The sequence below is a fragment of the Falco peregrinus genome, chromosome 13 (assembly GCF_023634155.1).
Source record: "Falco peregrinus isolate bFalPer1 chromosome 13, bFalPer1.pri, whole genome shotgun sequence".
Lineage (NCBI taxonomy): Eukaryota > Metazoa > Chordata > Aves > Falconiformes > Falconidae > Falco > Falco peregrinus.
The window spans coordinates 63,465-82,260 of NC_073733.1; the positions used below are offsets into that span (position 1 = coordinate 63,465).

The following is an 18,796-nucleotide window of genomic DNA, read 5'->3' on the forward strand; positions in this document are numbered from 1 at the left end:
CTGGACCCACCTCAAGCACTGTCACCTCCACAGATGTGACCTCCCTGACAGTGTCCATCACCTCAGAAGGTGCCACCAGTGTCTCTTCCACCACTGGAGCCACCCATGGCACATTCACCTCCACTGTGGTGACCTCCACAGCATCACCCACCATGTCAGAAGGTGCCACCACGCTCTCCTCCACCACTGGGGCCACCCCAAGCACTGTCACCTCCACAGATGTCACCCCCCATGACAGCCTCCACCACCTCAGAAGGTGCCACCACGGTCTTCTCCACCACTGGGGCCACCCCAAGCCCTGTCTCTGCCGCAGACGTGACCTCTGTGACAGTCCCCACCATGTCAGAAGGTTCCACATTGGTGTCCTCCACCACTGGACCCACCCCAACCACGGTGACCTCCACTGAGGTGACCTCCATGACAACCCCCACCACGTCAGAAGGTCCCACCACCATCTTCTCCACCGCTGGACCCACCTCAAGCACTGTCACCTCCACAGATGTGACCTCCCTGACAGTGTCCATCACCTCAGAAGGTACCACCAGTGTCTCCTCCACCACTGGACCCACCCATGGCACTGTCACCTCCACTGTGGTGACCTCCACACCATCACCCACCATGTCAGAAGGTACCACCACCATCTTCTCCACCACAGCTGCCACCCCAAGCACTGTCACCGCCAAAGATGTCACCCCCATGACAGCCTCCACCACCTCAGAAGGTGCCACCACGGTCTTCTCCACAATAGGACACACCCCAAGCACTGTCACCTCAACCAATGTCACCCCCATGACAGCCTCCACCACCACTACAGAAGGTGCCTCCACGGTCTTCTCCACCATTGAAGCCACCCCAAGCACTGTTATCTCCACTCTGGTCACCTCCACAGCATCACCCACCATGCCACAAGGTCCCACCACGCTCTTCTCCACCACTGGAGCCACCTACTCTGCTGTCACCTCCACAGATGTGACCTCCATGACAGTCCCCACCACACCAGAAGGTGCCACCACCATCTTGCCCACCATAGGAGCCACCCCAAGCCCTGTCTCTGCCGCAGACGTGACCTCTGTGACAGTCCCCACCATGTCAGAAGGTGCCAGCACCATCTCCTCCACCACTGCAGCCACCCCAAGCACTGTCACCCGCACTGAGATGACCTCCGTCACAGTCCCCACACCAGAAGGTGCCACCACACTCTTCTCCACAACAGGACTCACCCCAAGCACTGTCACCTCCACAGATGTCACCTCCACAACTGTGCCCACCACCTCAGAAGGTGCCACCACGGTGTCTTCCACCACTGGGGCCACCCCAAGCACTGTCAGCTCCGCTGTGGTGACGTCCACGGCACCTGCCACCACTACAGAAGATGCCTCCACGGTCTTCTCCATGACTGGGTCCACCCCAAGCATAGTCAGTGCCACAGACGTGACCTCTGTGACAGTCCCCACCATGTCAGAAGGTGCCACCACGGTATCCTCCACCACTGGACCCACCCCAACGATGGTCACCTCCATGACAACCCCCACCACATCAGAAGGTCCCACCACCATCTTCTCCACCGCTGGACCCACCTCAAGCACTGTCACCTCCACAGATGTGACCTCCCTGACAGTGTCCATCACCTCAGAGGGTACCACCAGTGTCTCTTCCACCACTGGAGCCACCCATGGCACTGTCACCTCTACTGATATGACCTCTGTGACAGTCCCCACCATGTCAGAAGGTACCACCACCATCTTCTCCACCACTGCAGCCACCCCAAGCACTGTCACCTCCACAGATGTCACCCCCATGACAGCCTCCACCACCTCAGAAGGTGCCACCACCATCTTCTCCAGCACAAGTGGAGAAACCCCAAGCACTGTCACTGCCACTGAGGTGACCTCTGTGACGCCAGCCACCACCTCAGAACGTGCCACCACCGTGTCTTCCACCACTGGGGCCACCCCAAGCACTGTCACCTCCGCTGTGGTGACCTCCACGGCACCTGCCACCACTACAGAAGGTGCCTCCACGGTCTTCTCCATGACTGGGTCCACCCCAAGCTTAGTCACCGCCACAGATGGGACCTCTGTGACAGTCCCCACCATGTCAGAAAGTGCCACCTCGGTGTCCTCCACTACTGGACCCACCCCAACCACGGTCACCTCCACTGAGATGACCTCCATGACAACACCCACCACGTCAGAAGGTCCCACCACCATCTTCTCCACCGCTGGACCCACCTCAAGCACTGTCACCTCCACAGATGTGACCTCCCTGACAGTGTCCATCACCTCAGAAGGTGCCACCAGTGTCTCTTCCACCACTGGAGCCACCCATGGCACATTCACCTCCACTGTGGTGACCTCCACAGCATCACCCACCATGTCAGAAGGTGCCACCACGCTCTCCTCCACCACTGGGGCCACCCCAAGCACTGTCACCTCCACAGATGTCACCCCCATGACAGCCTCCACCACCTCAGAAGGTGCCACCACGGTCTTCTCCACCACTGGGGCCACCCCAAGCCCTGTCTCTGCCGCAGACGTGACCTCTGTGACAGTCCCCACCATGTCAGAAGGTTCCACATTGGTGTCCTCCACCACTGGACCCACCCCAACCACGGTGACCTCCACTGAGGTGACCTCCATGACAACCCCCACCACGTCAGAAGGTCCCACCACCATCTTCTCCACCGCTGGACCCACCTCAAGCACTGTCACCTCCACAGATGTGACCTCCCTGACAGTGTCCATCACCTCAGAAGGTACCACCAGTGTCTCCTCCACCACTGGACCCACCCATGGCACTGTCACCTCCACTGTGGTGACCTCCACACCATCACCCACCATGTCAGAAGGTACCACCACCATCTTCTCCACCACAGCTGCCACCCCAAGCACTGTCACCGCCAAAGATGTCACCCCCATGACAGCCTCCACCACCTCAGAAGGTGCCACCACGGTCTTCTCCACAATAGGACACACCCCAAGCACTGTCACCTCAACCAATGTCACCCCCATGACAGCCTCCACCACCACTACAGAAGGTGCCTCCACGGTCTTCTCCACCATTGAAGCCACCCCAAGCACTGTTATCTCCACTCTGGTCACCTCCACAGCATCACCCACCATGCCACAAGGTCCCACCACGCTCTTCTCCACCACTGGAGCCACCTACTCTGCTGTCACCTCCACAGATGTGACCTCCATGACAGTCCCCACCACACCAGAAGGTGCCACCACCATCTTGCCCACCATAGGAGCCACCCCAAGCCCTGTCTCTGCCGCAGACGTGACCTCTGTGACAGTCCCCACCATGTCAGAAGGTGCCAGCACCATCTCCTCCACCACTGCAGCCACCCCAAGCACTGTCACCCGCACTGAGATGACCTCCGTCACAGTCCCCACACCAGAAGGTGCCACCACACTCTTCTCCACAACAGGACTCACCCCAAGCACTGTCACCTCCACAGATGTCACCTCCACAACTGTGCCCACCACCTCAGAAGGTGCCACCACGGTGTCTTCCACCACTGGGGCCACCCCAAGCACTGTCAGCTCCGCTGTGGTGACGTCCACGGCACCTGCCACCACTACAGAAGATGCCTCCACGGTCTTCTCCATGACTGGGTCCACCCCAAGCATAGTCAGTGCCACAGACGTGACCTCTGTGACAGTCCCCACCATGTCAGAAGGTGCCACCACGGTATCCTCCACCACTGGACCCACCCCAACGATGGTCACCTCCATGACAACCCCCACCACATCAGAAGGTCCCACCACCATCTTCTCCACCGCTGGACCCACCTCAAGCACTGTCACCTCCACAGATGTGACCTCCCTGACAGTGTCCATCACCTCAGAGGGTACCACCAGTGTCTCTTCCACCACTGGAGCCACCCATGGCACTGTCACCTCTACTGATATGACCTCTGTGACAGTCCCCACCATGTCAGAAGGTGCCACCACGCTCTCCTCCACCACTGGGGCCACCCCAAGCACTGTCACCTCCACAGATGTCACCCCCATGACAGCCTCCACCACCTCAGAAGGTGCCACCACCATCTTCTCCAGCACAAGTGGAGAAACCCCAAGCACTGTCACTGCCACTGAGGTGACCTCTGTGACGCCAGCCACCACCTCAGAACGTGCCACCACCGTGTCTTCCACCACTGGGGCCACCCCAAGCACTGTCACCTCCGCTGTGGTGACCTCCACGGCACCTGCCACCACTACAGAAGGTGCCTCCACGGTCTTCTCCATGACTGGGTCCACCCCAAGCTTAGTCACCGCCACAGATGGGACCTCTGTGACAGTCCCCACCATGTCAGAAAGTGCCACCTCGGTGTCCTCCACTACTGGACCCACCCCAACCACGGTCACCTCCACTGAGATGACCTCCATGACAACACCCACCACGTCAGAAGGTCCCACCACCATCTTCTCCACCGCTGGACCCACCTCAAGCACTGTCACCTCCACAGATGTGACCTCCCTGACAGTGTCCATCACCTCAGAAGGTGCCACCAGTGTCTCTTCCACCACTGGAGCCACCCATGGCACATTCACCTCCACTGTGGTGACCTCCACAGCATCACCCACCATGTCAGAAGGTGCCACCACGCTCTCCTCCACCACTGGGGCCACCCCAAGCACTGTCACCTCCACAGATGTCACCCCCATGACAGCCTCCACCACCTCAGAAGGTGCCACCACGGTCTTCTCCACCACTGGGGCCACCCCAAGCCCTGTCTCTGCCGCAGACGTGACCTCTGTGACAGTCCCCACCATGTCAGAAGGTTCCACATTGGTGTCCTCCACCACTGGACCCACCCCAACCACGGTGACCTCCACTGAGGTGACCTCCATGACAACCCCCACCACGTCAGAAGGTCCCACCACCATCTTCTCCACCGCTGGACCCACCTCAAGCACTGTCACCTCCACAGATGTGACCTCCCTGACAGTGTCCATCACCTCAGAAGGTACCACCAGTGTCTCCTCCACCACTGGACCCACCCATGGCACTGTCACCTCCACTGTGGTGACCTCCACACCATCACCCACCATGTCAGAAGGTACCACCACCATCTTCTCCACCACAGCTGCCACCCCAAGCACTGTCACCGCCAAAGATGTCACCCCCATGACAGCCTCCACCACCTCAGAAGGTGCCACCACGGTCTTCTCCACAATAGGACACACCCCAAGCACTGTCACCTCAACCAATGTCACCCCCATGACAGCCTCCACCACCACTACAGAAGGTGCCTCCACGGTCTTCTCCACCATTGAAGCCACCCCAAGCACTGTTATCTCCACTCTGGTCACCTCCACAGCATCACCCACCATGCCACAAGGTCCCACCACGCTCTTCTCCACCACTGGAGCCACCTACTCTGCTGTCACCTCCACAGATGTGACCTCCATGACAGTCCCCACCACACCAGAAGGTGCCACCACCATCTTGCCCACCATAGGAGCCACCCCAAGCCCTGTCTCTGCCGCAGACGTGACCTCTGTGACAGTCCCCACCATGTCAGAAGGTGCCAGCACCATCTCCTCCACCACTGCAGCCACCCCAAGCACTGTCACCCGCACTGAGATGACCTCCGTCACAGTCCCCACACCAGAAGGTGCCACCACACTCTTCTCCACAACAGGACTCACCCCAAGCACTGTCACCTCCACAGATGTCACCTCCACAACTGTGCCCACCACCTCAGAAGGTGCCACCACGGTGTCTTCCACCACTGGGGCCACCCCAAGCACTGTCAGCTCCGCTGTGGTGACGTCCACGGCACCTGCCACCACTACAGAAGATGCCTCCACGGTCTTCTCCATGACTGGGTCCACCCCAAGCATAGTCAGTGCCACAGACGTGACCTCTGTGACAGTCCCCACCATGTCAGAAGGTGCCACCACGGTATCCTCCACCACTGGACCCACCCCAACGATGGTCACCTCCATGACAACCCCCACCACATCAGAAGGTCCCACCACCATCTTCTCCACCGCTGGACCCACCTCAAGCACTGTCACCTCCACAGATGTGACCTCCCTGACAGTGTCCATCACCTCAGAGGGTACCACCAGTGTCTCTTCCACCACTGGAGCCACCCATGGCACTGTCACCTCTACTGATATGACCTCTGTGACAGTCCCCACCATGTCAGAAGGTACCACCACCATCTTCTCCACCACTGCAGCCACCCCAAGCACTGTCACCTCCACAGATGTCACCCCCATGACAGCCTCCACCACCTCAGAAGGTGCCACCACCATCTTCTCCAGCACAAGTGGAGAAACCCCAAGCACTGTCACTGCCACTGAGGTGACCTCTGTGACGCCAGCCACCACCTCAGAACGTGCCACCACCGTGTCTTCCACCACTGGGGCCACCCCAAGCACTGTCACCTCCGCTGTGGTGACCTCCACGGCACCTGCCACCACTACAGAAGGTGCCTCCACGGTCTTCTCCATGACTGGGTCCACCCCAAGCTTAGTCACCGCCACAGATGGGACCTCTGTGACAGTCCCCACCATGTCAGAAAGTGCCACCTCGGTGTCCTCCACTACTGGACCCACCCCAACCACGGTCACCTCCACTGAGATGACCTCCATGACAACACCCACCACGTCAGAAGGTCCCACCACCATCTTCTCCACCGCTGGACCCACCTCAAGCACTGTCACCTCCACAGATGTGACCTCCCTGACAGTGTCCATCACCTCAGAAGGTGCCACCAGTGTCTCTTCCACCACTGGAGCCACCCATGGCACATTCACCTCCACTGTGGTGACCTCCACAGCATCACCCACCATGTCAGAAGGTGCCACCACGCTCTCCTCCACCACTGGGGCCACCCCAAGCACTGTCACCTCCACAGATGTCACCCCCATGACAGCCTCCACCACCTCAGAAGGTGCCACCACGGTCTTCTCCACCACTGGGGCCACCCCAAGCCCTGTCTCTGCCGCAGACGTGACCTCTGTGACAGTCCCCACCATGTCAGAAGGTTCCACATTGGTGTCCTCCACCACTGGACCCACCCCAACCACGGTGACCTCCACTGAGGTGACCTCCATGACAACCCCCACCACGTCAGAAGGTCCCACCACCATCTTCTCCACCGCTGGACCCACCTCAAGCACTGTCACCTCCACAGATGTGACCTCCCTGACAGTGTCCATCACCTCAGAAGGTACCACCAGTGTCTCCTCCACCACTGGACCCACCCATGGCACTGTCACCTCCACTGTGGTGACCTCCACACCATCACCCACCATGTCAGAAGGTACCACCACCATCTTCTCCACCACAGCTGCCACCCCAAGCACTGTCACCGCCAAAGATGTCACCCCCATGACAGCCTCCACCACCTCAGAAGGTGCCACCACGGTCTTCTCCACAATAGGACACACCCCAAGCACTGTCACCTCAACCAATGTCACCCCCATGACAGCCTCCACCACCACTACAGAAGGTGCCTCCACGGTCTTCTCCACCATTGAAGCCACCCCAAGCACTGTTATCTCCACTCTGGTCACCTCCACAGCATCACCCACCATGCCACAAGGTCCCACCACGCTCTTCTCCACCACTGGAGCCACCTACTCTGCTGTCACCTCCACAGATGTGACCTCCATGACAGTCCCCACCACACCAGAAGGTGCCACCACCATCTTGCCCACCATAGGAGCCACCCCAAGCCCTGTCTCTGCCGCAGACGTGACCTCTGTGACAGTCCCCACCATGTCAGAAGGTGCCAGCACCATCTCCTCCACCACTGCAGCCACCCCAAGCACTGTCACCCGCACTGAGATGACCTCCGTCACAGTCCCCACACCAGAAGGTGCCACCACACTCTTCTCCACAACAGGACTCACCCCAAGCACTGTCACCTCCACAGATGTCACCTCCACAACTGTGCCCACCACCTCAGAAGGTGCCACCACGGTGTCTTCCACCACTGGGGCCACCCCAAGCACTGTCAGCTCCGCTGTGGTGACGTCCACGGCACCTGCCACCACTACAGAAGATGCCTCCACGGTCTTCTCCATGACTGGGTCCACCCCAAGCATAGTCAGTGCCACAGACGTGACCTCTGTGACAGTCCCCACCATGTCAGAAGGTGCCACCACGGTATCCTCCACCACTGGACCCACCCCAACGATGGTCACCTCCATGACAACCCCCACCACATCAGAAGGTCCCACCACCATCTTCTCCACCGCTGGACCCACCTCAAGCACTGTCACCTCCACAGATGTGACCTCCCTGACAGTGTCCATCACCTCAGAGGGTACCACCAGTGTCTCTTCCACCACTGGAGCCACCCATGGCACTGTCACCTCTACTGATATGACCTCTGTGACAGTCCCCACCATGTCAGAAGGTACCACCACCATCTTCTCCACCACTGCAGCCACCCCAAGCACTGTCACCTCCACAGATGTCACCCCCATGACAGCCTCCACCACCTCAGAAGGTGCCACCACAGTCTCCTCCACCACAGGGGCCACCCCAAGCACTGTCACCTCCACCAATGTCACCTCCATGGCAGTCCCCACCACCTCAGAAGGTGCCACCACCATCTCCTCCACAAGTGGAGTAACCCCAAGCCCTGTCACTGCCACTGAGGTGACCTCTATGACTCCGGCCACCACCTCAGAAGTTGCCACCACAGTCTCCTCCACCACAGGGGCCACCACAAGCACTGTCACCTCCACCGATGTCACCTCCATGACAGGCTCCACCACCTCAGAAGATGCCACCACGGTCTCCTCCACACCTGGGGCCACTCCAAGCAGTGTCACCCCCACAGATGTCACCTCCGCAGCACCTGCCACCACTACAGAAGGTGCCTCCACGGACTTCTCCACCATTGAAGCCACCCCAAGCACTGTTATCTCCACTCTGGTCACCTCCACAGCATCACCCACCATGCCACAAGGTCCCACCACGCTCTTCTCCACCACTGGAGCCACCTACTCTGCTGTCACCTCTACAGATGTGACCTCCATGACAGTCCCCACCACACCAGAAGGTGCCACCACCATCTTGCCCACCATAGGAGCCACCCCAAGCCCTGTCACTGCCACTGAGGTGACCTCTGTGACAGTCCCCACCATGTCAGAAGGTGCCACCTCGGAGTCCTCCATCACTGGACCCACCCCTACCACGGTCACCTCCACTGAGGTGACCTCCATGACAACCCCCACCACGTCAGAAGATGCCACCACCATCTTCTCCACCGCTGGACCCACCTCAAGCACTGTCACCTCCACAGATGTGACCTCCCTGACAGTGTCCATCACCTCAGAAGGTACCACCAGTGTCTCCTCCACCACTGGACCCACCCATGGCACTGTCACCTCCACTGTGGTGACCTCCACACCATCACCCACCATGTCAGAAGGTACCACCACGCTCTCCTCCACCACTGCAGCCACCCCAAGCACTGTCACCTCCAAAGATGTCACCCCCATGACAGCCTCCACCACCTCAGAAGGTGCCACCACCATCTTCTCCACAACAAGACTCACCCCAAGCATTGTCACTTCCACCGATGTCACCCCCATGACAGCCTCCACCACCTCAGAAGGTGCCACCACGGTCTTCTCCACAATAGGACCCACCCCAAGCACTGTCACCTCAACCAATGTCACCCCCATGACAGCCTCCACCACCACTACAGTAGGTGCCTCCACGGTCTTCTCCACCATTGAAGCCACCCCAAGCACTGTTACCTCCACTCTGGTCACCTCCACAGCATCACCCACCATGCCACAAGGTCCCACCACGCTCTTCTCCACCACTGGAGCCACCTACTCTGCTGTCACCTCCACAGATGTGACCTCCATGACAGTCCCCACCACACCAGAAGGTGCCACCACCATCTTGTCCACCACAGGAGCCACCCCAAGCCCTGTCTCTGCCGCAGACGTGACCTCTGTGACAGTCCCCACCATGTCAGAAGGTGCCACCACCATCTCCTCCACCACTGCAGCCACCCCAAGCACTGTCACCCGCACTGAGATGACCTCCGTCACAGTCCCCACACCAGAAGGTGCCGCCACACTCTTCTCCACAACAGGACTCACCCCAAGCACTGTCATCTCCACAGATGTCACCTCCACAACTGTGCCCACCACCTCAGAAGGTGCCACCAACATCTTCTCCAGCACAAGTGGAGGAACCCCAAGCACTGTCACTGCCACTGAGGTGACCTCTATGACTCCGGCCACCACCTCAGAAGGTGCCACCACAGTCTCCTCCACCACAGGGGCCACCACAAGCACTGTCACCTCCACTGAGGTGACCTCCATGACAGCTCCCACCACCTCAGAAGGTGCCACCACGCTCTCCTCCACCATTGGAGCCACCTTCACTGCTGTCACCTCCACAGATGTCACCTCCATGACAGTCTCTGACTCCTCAGAAGGTGCCACCATCTTCTCCACCACAGGAGCCACACCAAGCACTGTCACCTCCACTGATGTGACCCCTGTGACAATTCCTGGTACCTCAGAAGATGCCACCACCATCTTCTCAACTACAGGATCTACCGCAAGCACTGTCACTGCCCCTGACGTGACCTCCATGACTCTTCCCACAACCTCAGTAGGTGCCACCACGTTCTCCTCGAACATTGGAGACACCCAGAGCACTGTCACCTCCACTGACATGACCTCCGCAGCATCTCCCACCACCTCAGAAGGTGCCACCACAGACTTCTTGGCTACTGGATCCACCTTCCCTATTGTCACCTCCACTGATGTGTCCTCCATGACAGTCCCCACCACACCAGAAGGTGTCACCACGGTCTTCTCCACGATGAGAACCACACCAAGCACTGTCAGCTCCACAGATGTCACCTCCATGACAGTCTCTGACACCTCAGAAAGTGCCACCATCGTCTCCTCCACCACTGGTGCCACCCCAAGCACAGTCACTACCACAGACGTGACCTCCAGGGCAGCTGCCACCACCTCAGGAGACATCTCGGCTTCTTTCTCCACCATTGGAGCCACACATGGCACTGTCACCTCCACAGACATGACCTCCACAGCATCTGCCACCACCACAGAGGGTGCCACCACCATCTTCTCCACCACAGAATCTATCCCAAGCACTGTCCCTTCCACAGACATGACCTCTGTGACAATTCCTGCTACCTCAGAAGATGCCACCACCATCTTGTCAACTACTGGAGCCACCCCAAGCACTGTCACTACCACTGAGGTGACCTCCAGCACCTCAGAAGGTCCCACCATGCTCTCCTCCACCATTGGAACCACCTTCACTGCTGTCACTTCCACTGACATGACCTCCATGACAGTCCCGACCACACCAGAAGGTGCCACCACGGTCTTCTCCACTATTGGAGCCACACCAAGCACTGTCACCTCCGCAGATGTGACCTCCATGATAGCCCAAAGTACCTCAGTCGGTGCCACCACCATCTTCTCCAGCACGGGAGCCACACCAAGCACTGTCATCTCCACCCAGGTGTCCATCACAAGCTCTCCAACCACCTCAGAAGATGCCACCATGGTCCTGTCCACCACAGGAGCCACCCCAAGCACTGCCAGCTCCACAGATGTCACCTCCATGACAGCCCCCACCACCTCAGAAGATGCCACCACCATCTTCACCACTGGAGCCACCCCAAGGACTTTCACCTCCACAGAGGTGACCTCCACTGCATCCCCAACCATCTCTGAAGATGCCACCACCATCTTCTCCACCATTGGAGCCACCCCAAGCACTGTAACCTCCACTGATGTCACCTCCACAGCAGTTTCCACCACCTCAGAAGGTGCCACCACCATCTTCTCCACCATGGAAGCCACCCCAAGCACTGTCACTGCCACTGAGGTGACCTCTGTGACAGCCCCCACCACCTCTAATGATTCCACCACGGTCTTCTCTACCACAGGAGCCACTCCAAGGACATTCACCTCCACAGATGTGACCTCCATGACAGTGTCCACCACCTCAGAAGATGCTACTACGGTCTTCACCACCACTGCAGACACCACAAGCCCTGTCACCTCTACTCAGGTCACCTCCACAACATCCCCCACCACCCCAGAAGATGCCACCACCACCTTTTCCACCACGGGAGCCACCCCAAGGACTTTCACTGCCACTGAGGTGACCACCACAGCACCTGCCACCACCTCAGATGTTGCCACCACTGTCTCTTCCACCACTGGAGCCACCCATGGCACTGTCACCTCCACTGAGGTGACCTCCACAGCATCCCCCACCATGCCAGAAGACTCCACCACCATCTTCTCCACCACAGCTGCCACCCCAAGCACTGTCACCTCCACTGAGGTGGCCACCATGACAGTGCCCACCACCACAGAAGTTGCCACCACAGACTTCTCCACAACTGGCGGAACCCCAAGCACGGTCACTGCCACTGAGGTGACCTCTGTGACACCGACCGCCATATCAGAAGGTGCCACCACCATCTCCTCCACCACGGAAGCCACCCCAAGCACTGTCACCTCCACTGAGATGACCTCCACAGTATCTGCCACCACCTCAGAAGGTGCCACCACAGACTTCTCTGCTACTGGAGCCACCTTCCCTATTGTCACCTCCACTGATGTGACCTCCATGACAATCCCCACCACACCAGAAGGTGTCACCACCATCTTCTCCAGCACAAGAGCCACCCCAAGCACTGTCAGTGCCACTGAGGTGACCTCCAGGACTGTTCCTACCACCTCAGAAGATGCGACCACGCTCTCCTCCACCATTGGAGCCACTTTCCCTATTGTCACCTCCACAGATATGACCTCCACAGCTGCTGTCACCACCTCAGAAGGTGCCACCACCATCTTCTCCAGCACAGAAGCCACCATCACTGCTGTCACCTTGACTGAGGTGACCTCCACAGCATCCCCCACCACCTCAGGAGACAACTCCACTTCTTTTCCAGCCTCTGGGGACACCTCCACTATCGTCACCTCCACAGATGTGACCTCCACAATAGCCCAAAGTACCTCAGAAGGTGCCACCACAGTCTTCTCCAGCACTGGAGTCACCCCAAGCACTGTCACCTCCACAGATGTGACCTCCATGACAGTCCCCACCACCTCAGAGGGTGTTACCACAACCTCCTCCACCACGGGAGTCACCTTCACTACTGTCACCTCCACTGTTGATACCTCCATGACAGTCCCCACCATGCCAGAAGGTGCCACCATGGTCTCCTCTACCACTGGAGCCACCACAAGCGTTGTGACTTCCACTGAGGTGACCTCCAGAGCATCCCCTACCATGTCAGAAGGTGCCACCACCATCTTCTCCACCACTGGAGCCACCTTCACTGCTGTCACCAACACAGATATGACATCCACAATGGCCCAAACTACCTCAGAAGTTGCCAGCACGATGTCCTCCACCACTGCATCCACCCATGGCACTGTCACCTCCACTGATGATACCTCCATGACAGTGCCCACCATGTCAGAAGGTGCCACCACCAACTTCTCCACGGTGGGAGCCACCCCAAGCACTGTCACTGCCACAGATGAGACCTTGATGACAACCCCCACCACCTCAGAAGTTGCCACCACGGTCTTCTCCACAATGGGAGCCACCCCAGGCACTGTCACTACCACTGAGGTGACCTCCAGGACAGCCCCCATCACCTCAGAAGGTGCCACCACCAACTTCTTTACTGGAGCCACCTTCACTGCTGTCATCTCCACTGACATGACCTCCATGACAGCTGTCACCATGCCAGAAGCTGCCACCACCACCTTCTCCACAGCAGAAGTCACCCCAAGCACTGTCACCACCACAGATGTGACCTCCGTGACAGTGTCCACCACCTCAGAAGGTGCCACCACAGACTTCTCCACTAGTAGAGCCACGTTCACCACTGTCACCTCCACAGATGTGACCTCCGTGACAGCTCCCACCAAATCAGAAGGTGCCACCGTGGTCTCCACCATGTCTGGACCCACCCCAAGCACTGTCACGTCCACTCAGGTGACCTCCATAGCATCCCCCACCACCTCAGGGGACATATCCACTTCTTTCCCGGCCACTGGGGGCACCTCCACTATTGTCCCCTCTGCAGATGTGACCTCCATGACAGTCCCCACCACACCAGAAGGTGCCACCACCATCTCCTTCGCCACGGCAGCCACCTTCCCTGCTGTCACCTCCACAGATGTCACCTCCATGACAGTGTCTACCACCTCAGAAGCTGCCTCCACCATCTTCTCCACCACGGGAGCCACCCCAAGCACTGTCACCTCCACAGATGTCACCTCCATGACCACCCCCACCATGCCAGAAGGTGCCCCCACGCTCTTCTCCACTGCTGGTGTCACCCCAAGCCCTGTCACCTCCACAGACATGACCTCCATGACACCCTCTACCCCCAAGAGGACCACCACGGCACCCATCACCACCCAACTGACCACCACAGTGCCCTCCACCCCCAATGCGACCACCGCAGCCACTCCCACCCCCCAGGAGACCACCACCACCTCATCCATCATCATTCCTCCAAGTGAGTCTTCCACCCTGGCCACCTCCACCCCAAGGAACCAACATGTCCCACCCATCCCCTCCCCCACTCCCTCCTTGGTGGGTTCCTCTGGTCCCGGGGGACCTCAGGGTGCCCTGGTGACCCTCCCCCACCTTGGTCTCTTCCAGTTGTCTGCCAGAACGGGGGCACCTACAGCGGTGGCCGGTGTCTCTGCACCCCCTATTTCTACGGCACCTACTGCGAGTATTCCACCAACTCCATCGAGACCAACCTCCGTAAGTGCCACCTCCACCCACCGCCGTGTTCTCCTTGGAGGTCCTGGCTTCCTTGGAGGTCTTGGTCTCCTTAGAATTCGTGGCTTCCTCGGAGGTCCTGGTCTCCTTAGAATTCGTGGCTTCCTTGGAGGTCCTGGACTCCCTGAATGTCCTGGTCTCCTTGGAAGTCATGGCCTCCCTGGAGGTCCTGGCTTCCTTGGAGGTCCTGGCCTCCTTGGAGGTCTGGGTCTCCTTGGAAGTCGTGGCCTCCTTGGAGGTCCTGGTCTCCTTGGAGGTCCTGGCCACCCTGGGCCACCCCACTGACCTGCCCCTCCCCCCGCGCCCCTCCAGCTTTCCCGGGGACGATCGTGGCGGACTTGCAGCTGGTGGTGACCGTCACCAACTTCAACTACACGGCTGATCTGGAGGACACCGGGTCGGAGACCTTCCGCTCCTTCGAGGCCCATTTCCAGCAGGAGGTGAGGCCATGGAACCCACCACTGTCCCTTGGTCACCCGGTCACCTTTGTGGCCACCTGGTTCCCTCCCTGGTGGCTACCTGATCCCCTCCCTGGCAGGCCACCAGGTCCTCTCCATGGCCACCAGGTCCCCGCCCTGGTGGGCCACCAGGTCCCCTCCATGGTCACCCTGTCTCCTCCATGGCCACCAGGTCCCCTTGCTTGTGGGCCACCAGGTCCCCCCCATGGTCACCCTGTCCCCTCCATGGCCACCAGGTCCCCTCGCTTGTGGGCCACCAGATCCCCTCCATGGTCACCCTGTCTCCTCCATGGCCACCAGGTCCCCTCCATGGCCACCCGGTCCCCTCCCTGGTGGGCCACCTTGTCCCCTCCATGGCCACCCTGTCCCCTCCATGGCCACCCTGTCCCCTCACTGGTGGGCTACCTGGTCCCCTCCCTGGTGGGCCACCAGGTCCCCTCTGTGGCCACCTGATCCCCTCGCCGGTGGCTCACCCAACCCTTTGCCTTGGTAGATCAAGAAGATCTACCAGAACATCCCCGGTTACGAAGGCGTGAAGATCATCAGCCTCAAGTAAGGGGGTCTTGGATGGGCAAAGGACCTTTTTTGGGGGGGGTGGGGGAGGGGCCACCCCGTTGCCCCCCCTCCCCCTCCTCACCTCACCGTGTCCCCTCCCGCCAAGGCCTGGCAGCATCGTGGTGGACCACGAGATCTTCTTCGCCGTCAAGGAGACCAGTAACACCAGCACGTTCCAGTCGATCACCCAGGCGTTGGTGGGCAGCTTACGGCAGACCCAGGCCACCCAGGGGGCCTGTCAGCACAACACCTGTGGGTGCCCCTCCCCCACCCCCGCCCCCTCCCCCACCCATGGGTGGGGCTTTTTTTGATGGTTCTGCCCCTCCCCCCCCCAGCCGTCCTCTGCCTCACGGTGACCCCGGACCCCGTGGTCAGGAACATGACGGAGGCGCCGTCCCTGGAGGGTGAGAGATGGGGGGGAGGGGTCGCTGCACCTCCCCCACCCCCAGAGCCCCGCCCACCCACCCCCACAGCCCCTCAACCCCTCCCCCCCAGACCCCCGACCCCTCCCCCAGAGTCCCGACCCCTCCCCCCAGCCCTCGACCCCTCTCCCAGACCCATGACCCCCCTCACCCCCAGACCCCTGACCCCTCCCCCAGACCCCTGAGCTGGGGGGGGTCTCCTTGCCCCCCCTCCACGCCTAGACCTCTCCCTTAGACCCCTGCCCCTCCCCCAGACCCCCCCACCCCCAGACCCCCGAGCTGGGGGGGGTCTCCTTGCCCCCCCTCCACGCCTAGACCTCTCCCTTAGACCCCTGCCCCTCCCCCAGACTCCCCCCACCCCCAGACCCCCGACTCCTCCCCCAGAGCCCTGCCCCTCCCCCAGGCCCCTGACCCCTCCCCCAGACCCCTGAGCTGGGGGGGGTCTCCTGGATCCCCCTCAACCCCCTGACCCCTCCCCTAGACCCCTGCCCCTCCCCCAGCCCCCTGCCCCCATTCCAGTCCCCCATGCACCCCCCAGACCCCTCCCACTCCCCCATCCCTTTCCCCACCCCACCAGGCCCCTCCCCCCCATTACCCCCCTCCCCACCCCACCAGCCCCCCCATGCACCCCACCAGCCCCCTCCCCACTCCCCCAGCCCCCCATGCCCACCCCCCAGCCCCCTCCCCGCTCCCCCAGTCCCTTCCCCACCCCACCAGCCCCCTGCCGACCCCCCCAGCCTCCCTGCCCCCCCCACCAGCCCCCTGCCCGCTCCCACCACCCCCCTCCCCTCTCCCACCACCCCCCCTCCCCTCTCCTACCAGCCCCCTCCCCTCTCCCACTAGCCCCCTCCCCTCGCCCACTAGCCCCTTCCCCACCCCCCACCCACCCCCCATCCCCCATTCTCCCCTCACTTCTCCCCCCCTTTCCCCCCTCCCCCCCCAGCCATCTGCTGGAACCGAGCCCCCAAGGACTACCGGGACTTCTACTACCCAGTGGCTGTGGCCGGGACCATCTCCTGCATCACCGAGTGCACCCCCAACACGGCCACCACCAGGGACTGCCACTACGGCCAGTGCCACATCACCCGCCAAGGCCCCCAGTGCTCGTGAGTGCCACCAGGGGGGTCCCACCACCACCGCAGGGGTCCCACCACCACCACGGGGGTCCCACCACCACCTCGAAGGTCCCACCACCATGAGGGTCCCACCACCACGGGGTTCCCACCACCATCTCGAGAGTCCCACCACCACCTTGAAGGTCCCACCACCATGAGGGTCCCATCGCCACAAGGGTCCTACCACCACAGGGTTCCCACCTCCATCTCGAGGGTCCCACCACCACCATGAGGGTCCCACCACCAGAGGGGTCCCATCGCCACAAGGATCCTACCACCATGAGGGTCCCACCACAGTGGTCCCACCACCACAGGGGTCCCACCACCACAGGGGTCCCACCACCACAGGGGTCCTACCACAAGGGTCCCACCACCACAGGGGTCCCACCACCACAGGGGTCCCACCACCACAGGGGTCCTACCACAAGGGTCCCACCACCACAGGGGTCCCACCACCACAGGGGTCCTACCACAAGGGTCCCACCACCACAGGGGTCCCACCACCACGAGGTGCCACCACCACAAGCGTTGCTGGTGGAAGGGTCTCCAGAAGGTTCCTGTTGGAGTTTTCTTTTGGGGGGGGGGGGGAGGGGCAGGTGGGCCTGATCCTGGCTCCTCCCACAGGTGCCAGGACGAGGCCCTGTACTGGTACACGAGTCCCAACTGCGCCGGCCGCATCAGCAAGGTGGCTACTGGGTTGGGGCTGGTGGCCACCATCCTGCTCCTCATCTGCGTCGTCCTCCTCGTGCTCCTGGTCAAGAAACGCCGCAAGTACGTGATCAGGTGAGGAACCGGGGCGGGGGGGGGAAGGGGCCGGGGGGAACCCCCCTTTTTGGGGGTCTCTGCCCATCCCCCACCCTCTGAGACCCCCTTTTCAGTGTCCACCCAGTGACTCCCAGTACCGTACTGGTGGCCACTGGTACGAGGATGCCAGCGGCTCCACGTGGTACTCGGCCGTGGGGGGAGGGGGAGAACCTTCTTTTTGGGGTTCTCTGCCCATCCCCCACCCCTGAGACCCCCTTTTTTTGGGGTCTCTGCCCATCCCCCACCCGCTGAGACCCCCTTTTTGATGTTCACCCAGTGACTCCCAGTGTCGTACTGGTGGCCACTGGTACAAGGACACCAGTAGCTCCACACAGTGGTCGGCCATGGGGGGAGGGGGGGAGAAAGGGAACCCCCTTTTTGGGGGTCTCTGCCCATCCCCCACCCCCTGAGACCCCCTTTTTGGTGTCCACCCCAGTGACTCCCAGTACCGTACTGGTGGCCACTGGTACGAGGACGCCGGTGGCTCCACGTGGCGCTCGGCCGACGGGTTCCTCTACAGCAACATGGGCGCCAAAGACCCTCCAGGTGACCCCTCCCCCCACCCCCCCACCCCCCAGATTTGGGGCCGAGAGAGGCAGAGGCTGGGGGGGAGCCCCCCGCCCCTCCCCCA

At 60.8% G+C, this 18,796-nt stretch overlaps 1 protein-coding gene across 1 annotated transcript in view; it reads left to right on the forward strand.

The window, feature by feature from the left end:
- Nucleotides 1-231: 231 nt before the first annotated feature.
- The window catches only part of LOC129785581 (uncharacterized), a 19,603-nt gene continuing 1,038 nt past the window's right edge, over nt 232-18,796 (forward strand). Inside the window, exons 1-11 of the mRNA XM_055818193.1 lie at nt 232-14,539; nt 14,686-14,793; nt 14,868-15,067; nt 15,156-15,251; nt 15,763-15,821; nt 15,931-16,076; nt 16,160-16,228; nt 17,190-17,352; nt 17,986-18,144; nt 18,251-18,307; nt 18,602-18,766. Of these exons, the coding sequence (XP_055674168.1) occupies nt 232-14,539; nt 14,686-14,793; nt 14,868-15,067; nt 15,156-15,251; nt 15,763-15,821; nt 15,931-16,076; nt 16,160-16,228; nt 17,190-17,352; nt 17,986-18,144; nt 18,251-18,307; nt 18,602-18,766 (15,530 nt within the window). The remainder of the gene's footprint in view (nt 14,540-14,685; nt 14,794-14,867; nt 15,068-15,155; nt 15,252-15,762; nt 15,822-15,930; nt 16,077-16,159; nt 16,229-17,189; nt 17,353-17,985; nt 18,145-18,250; nt 18,308-18,601; nt 18,767-18,796) is intronic.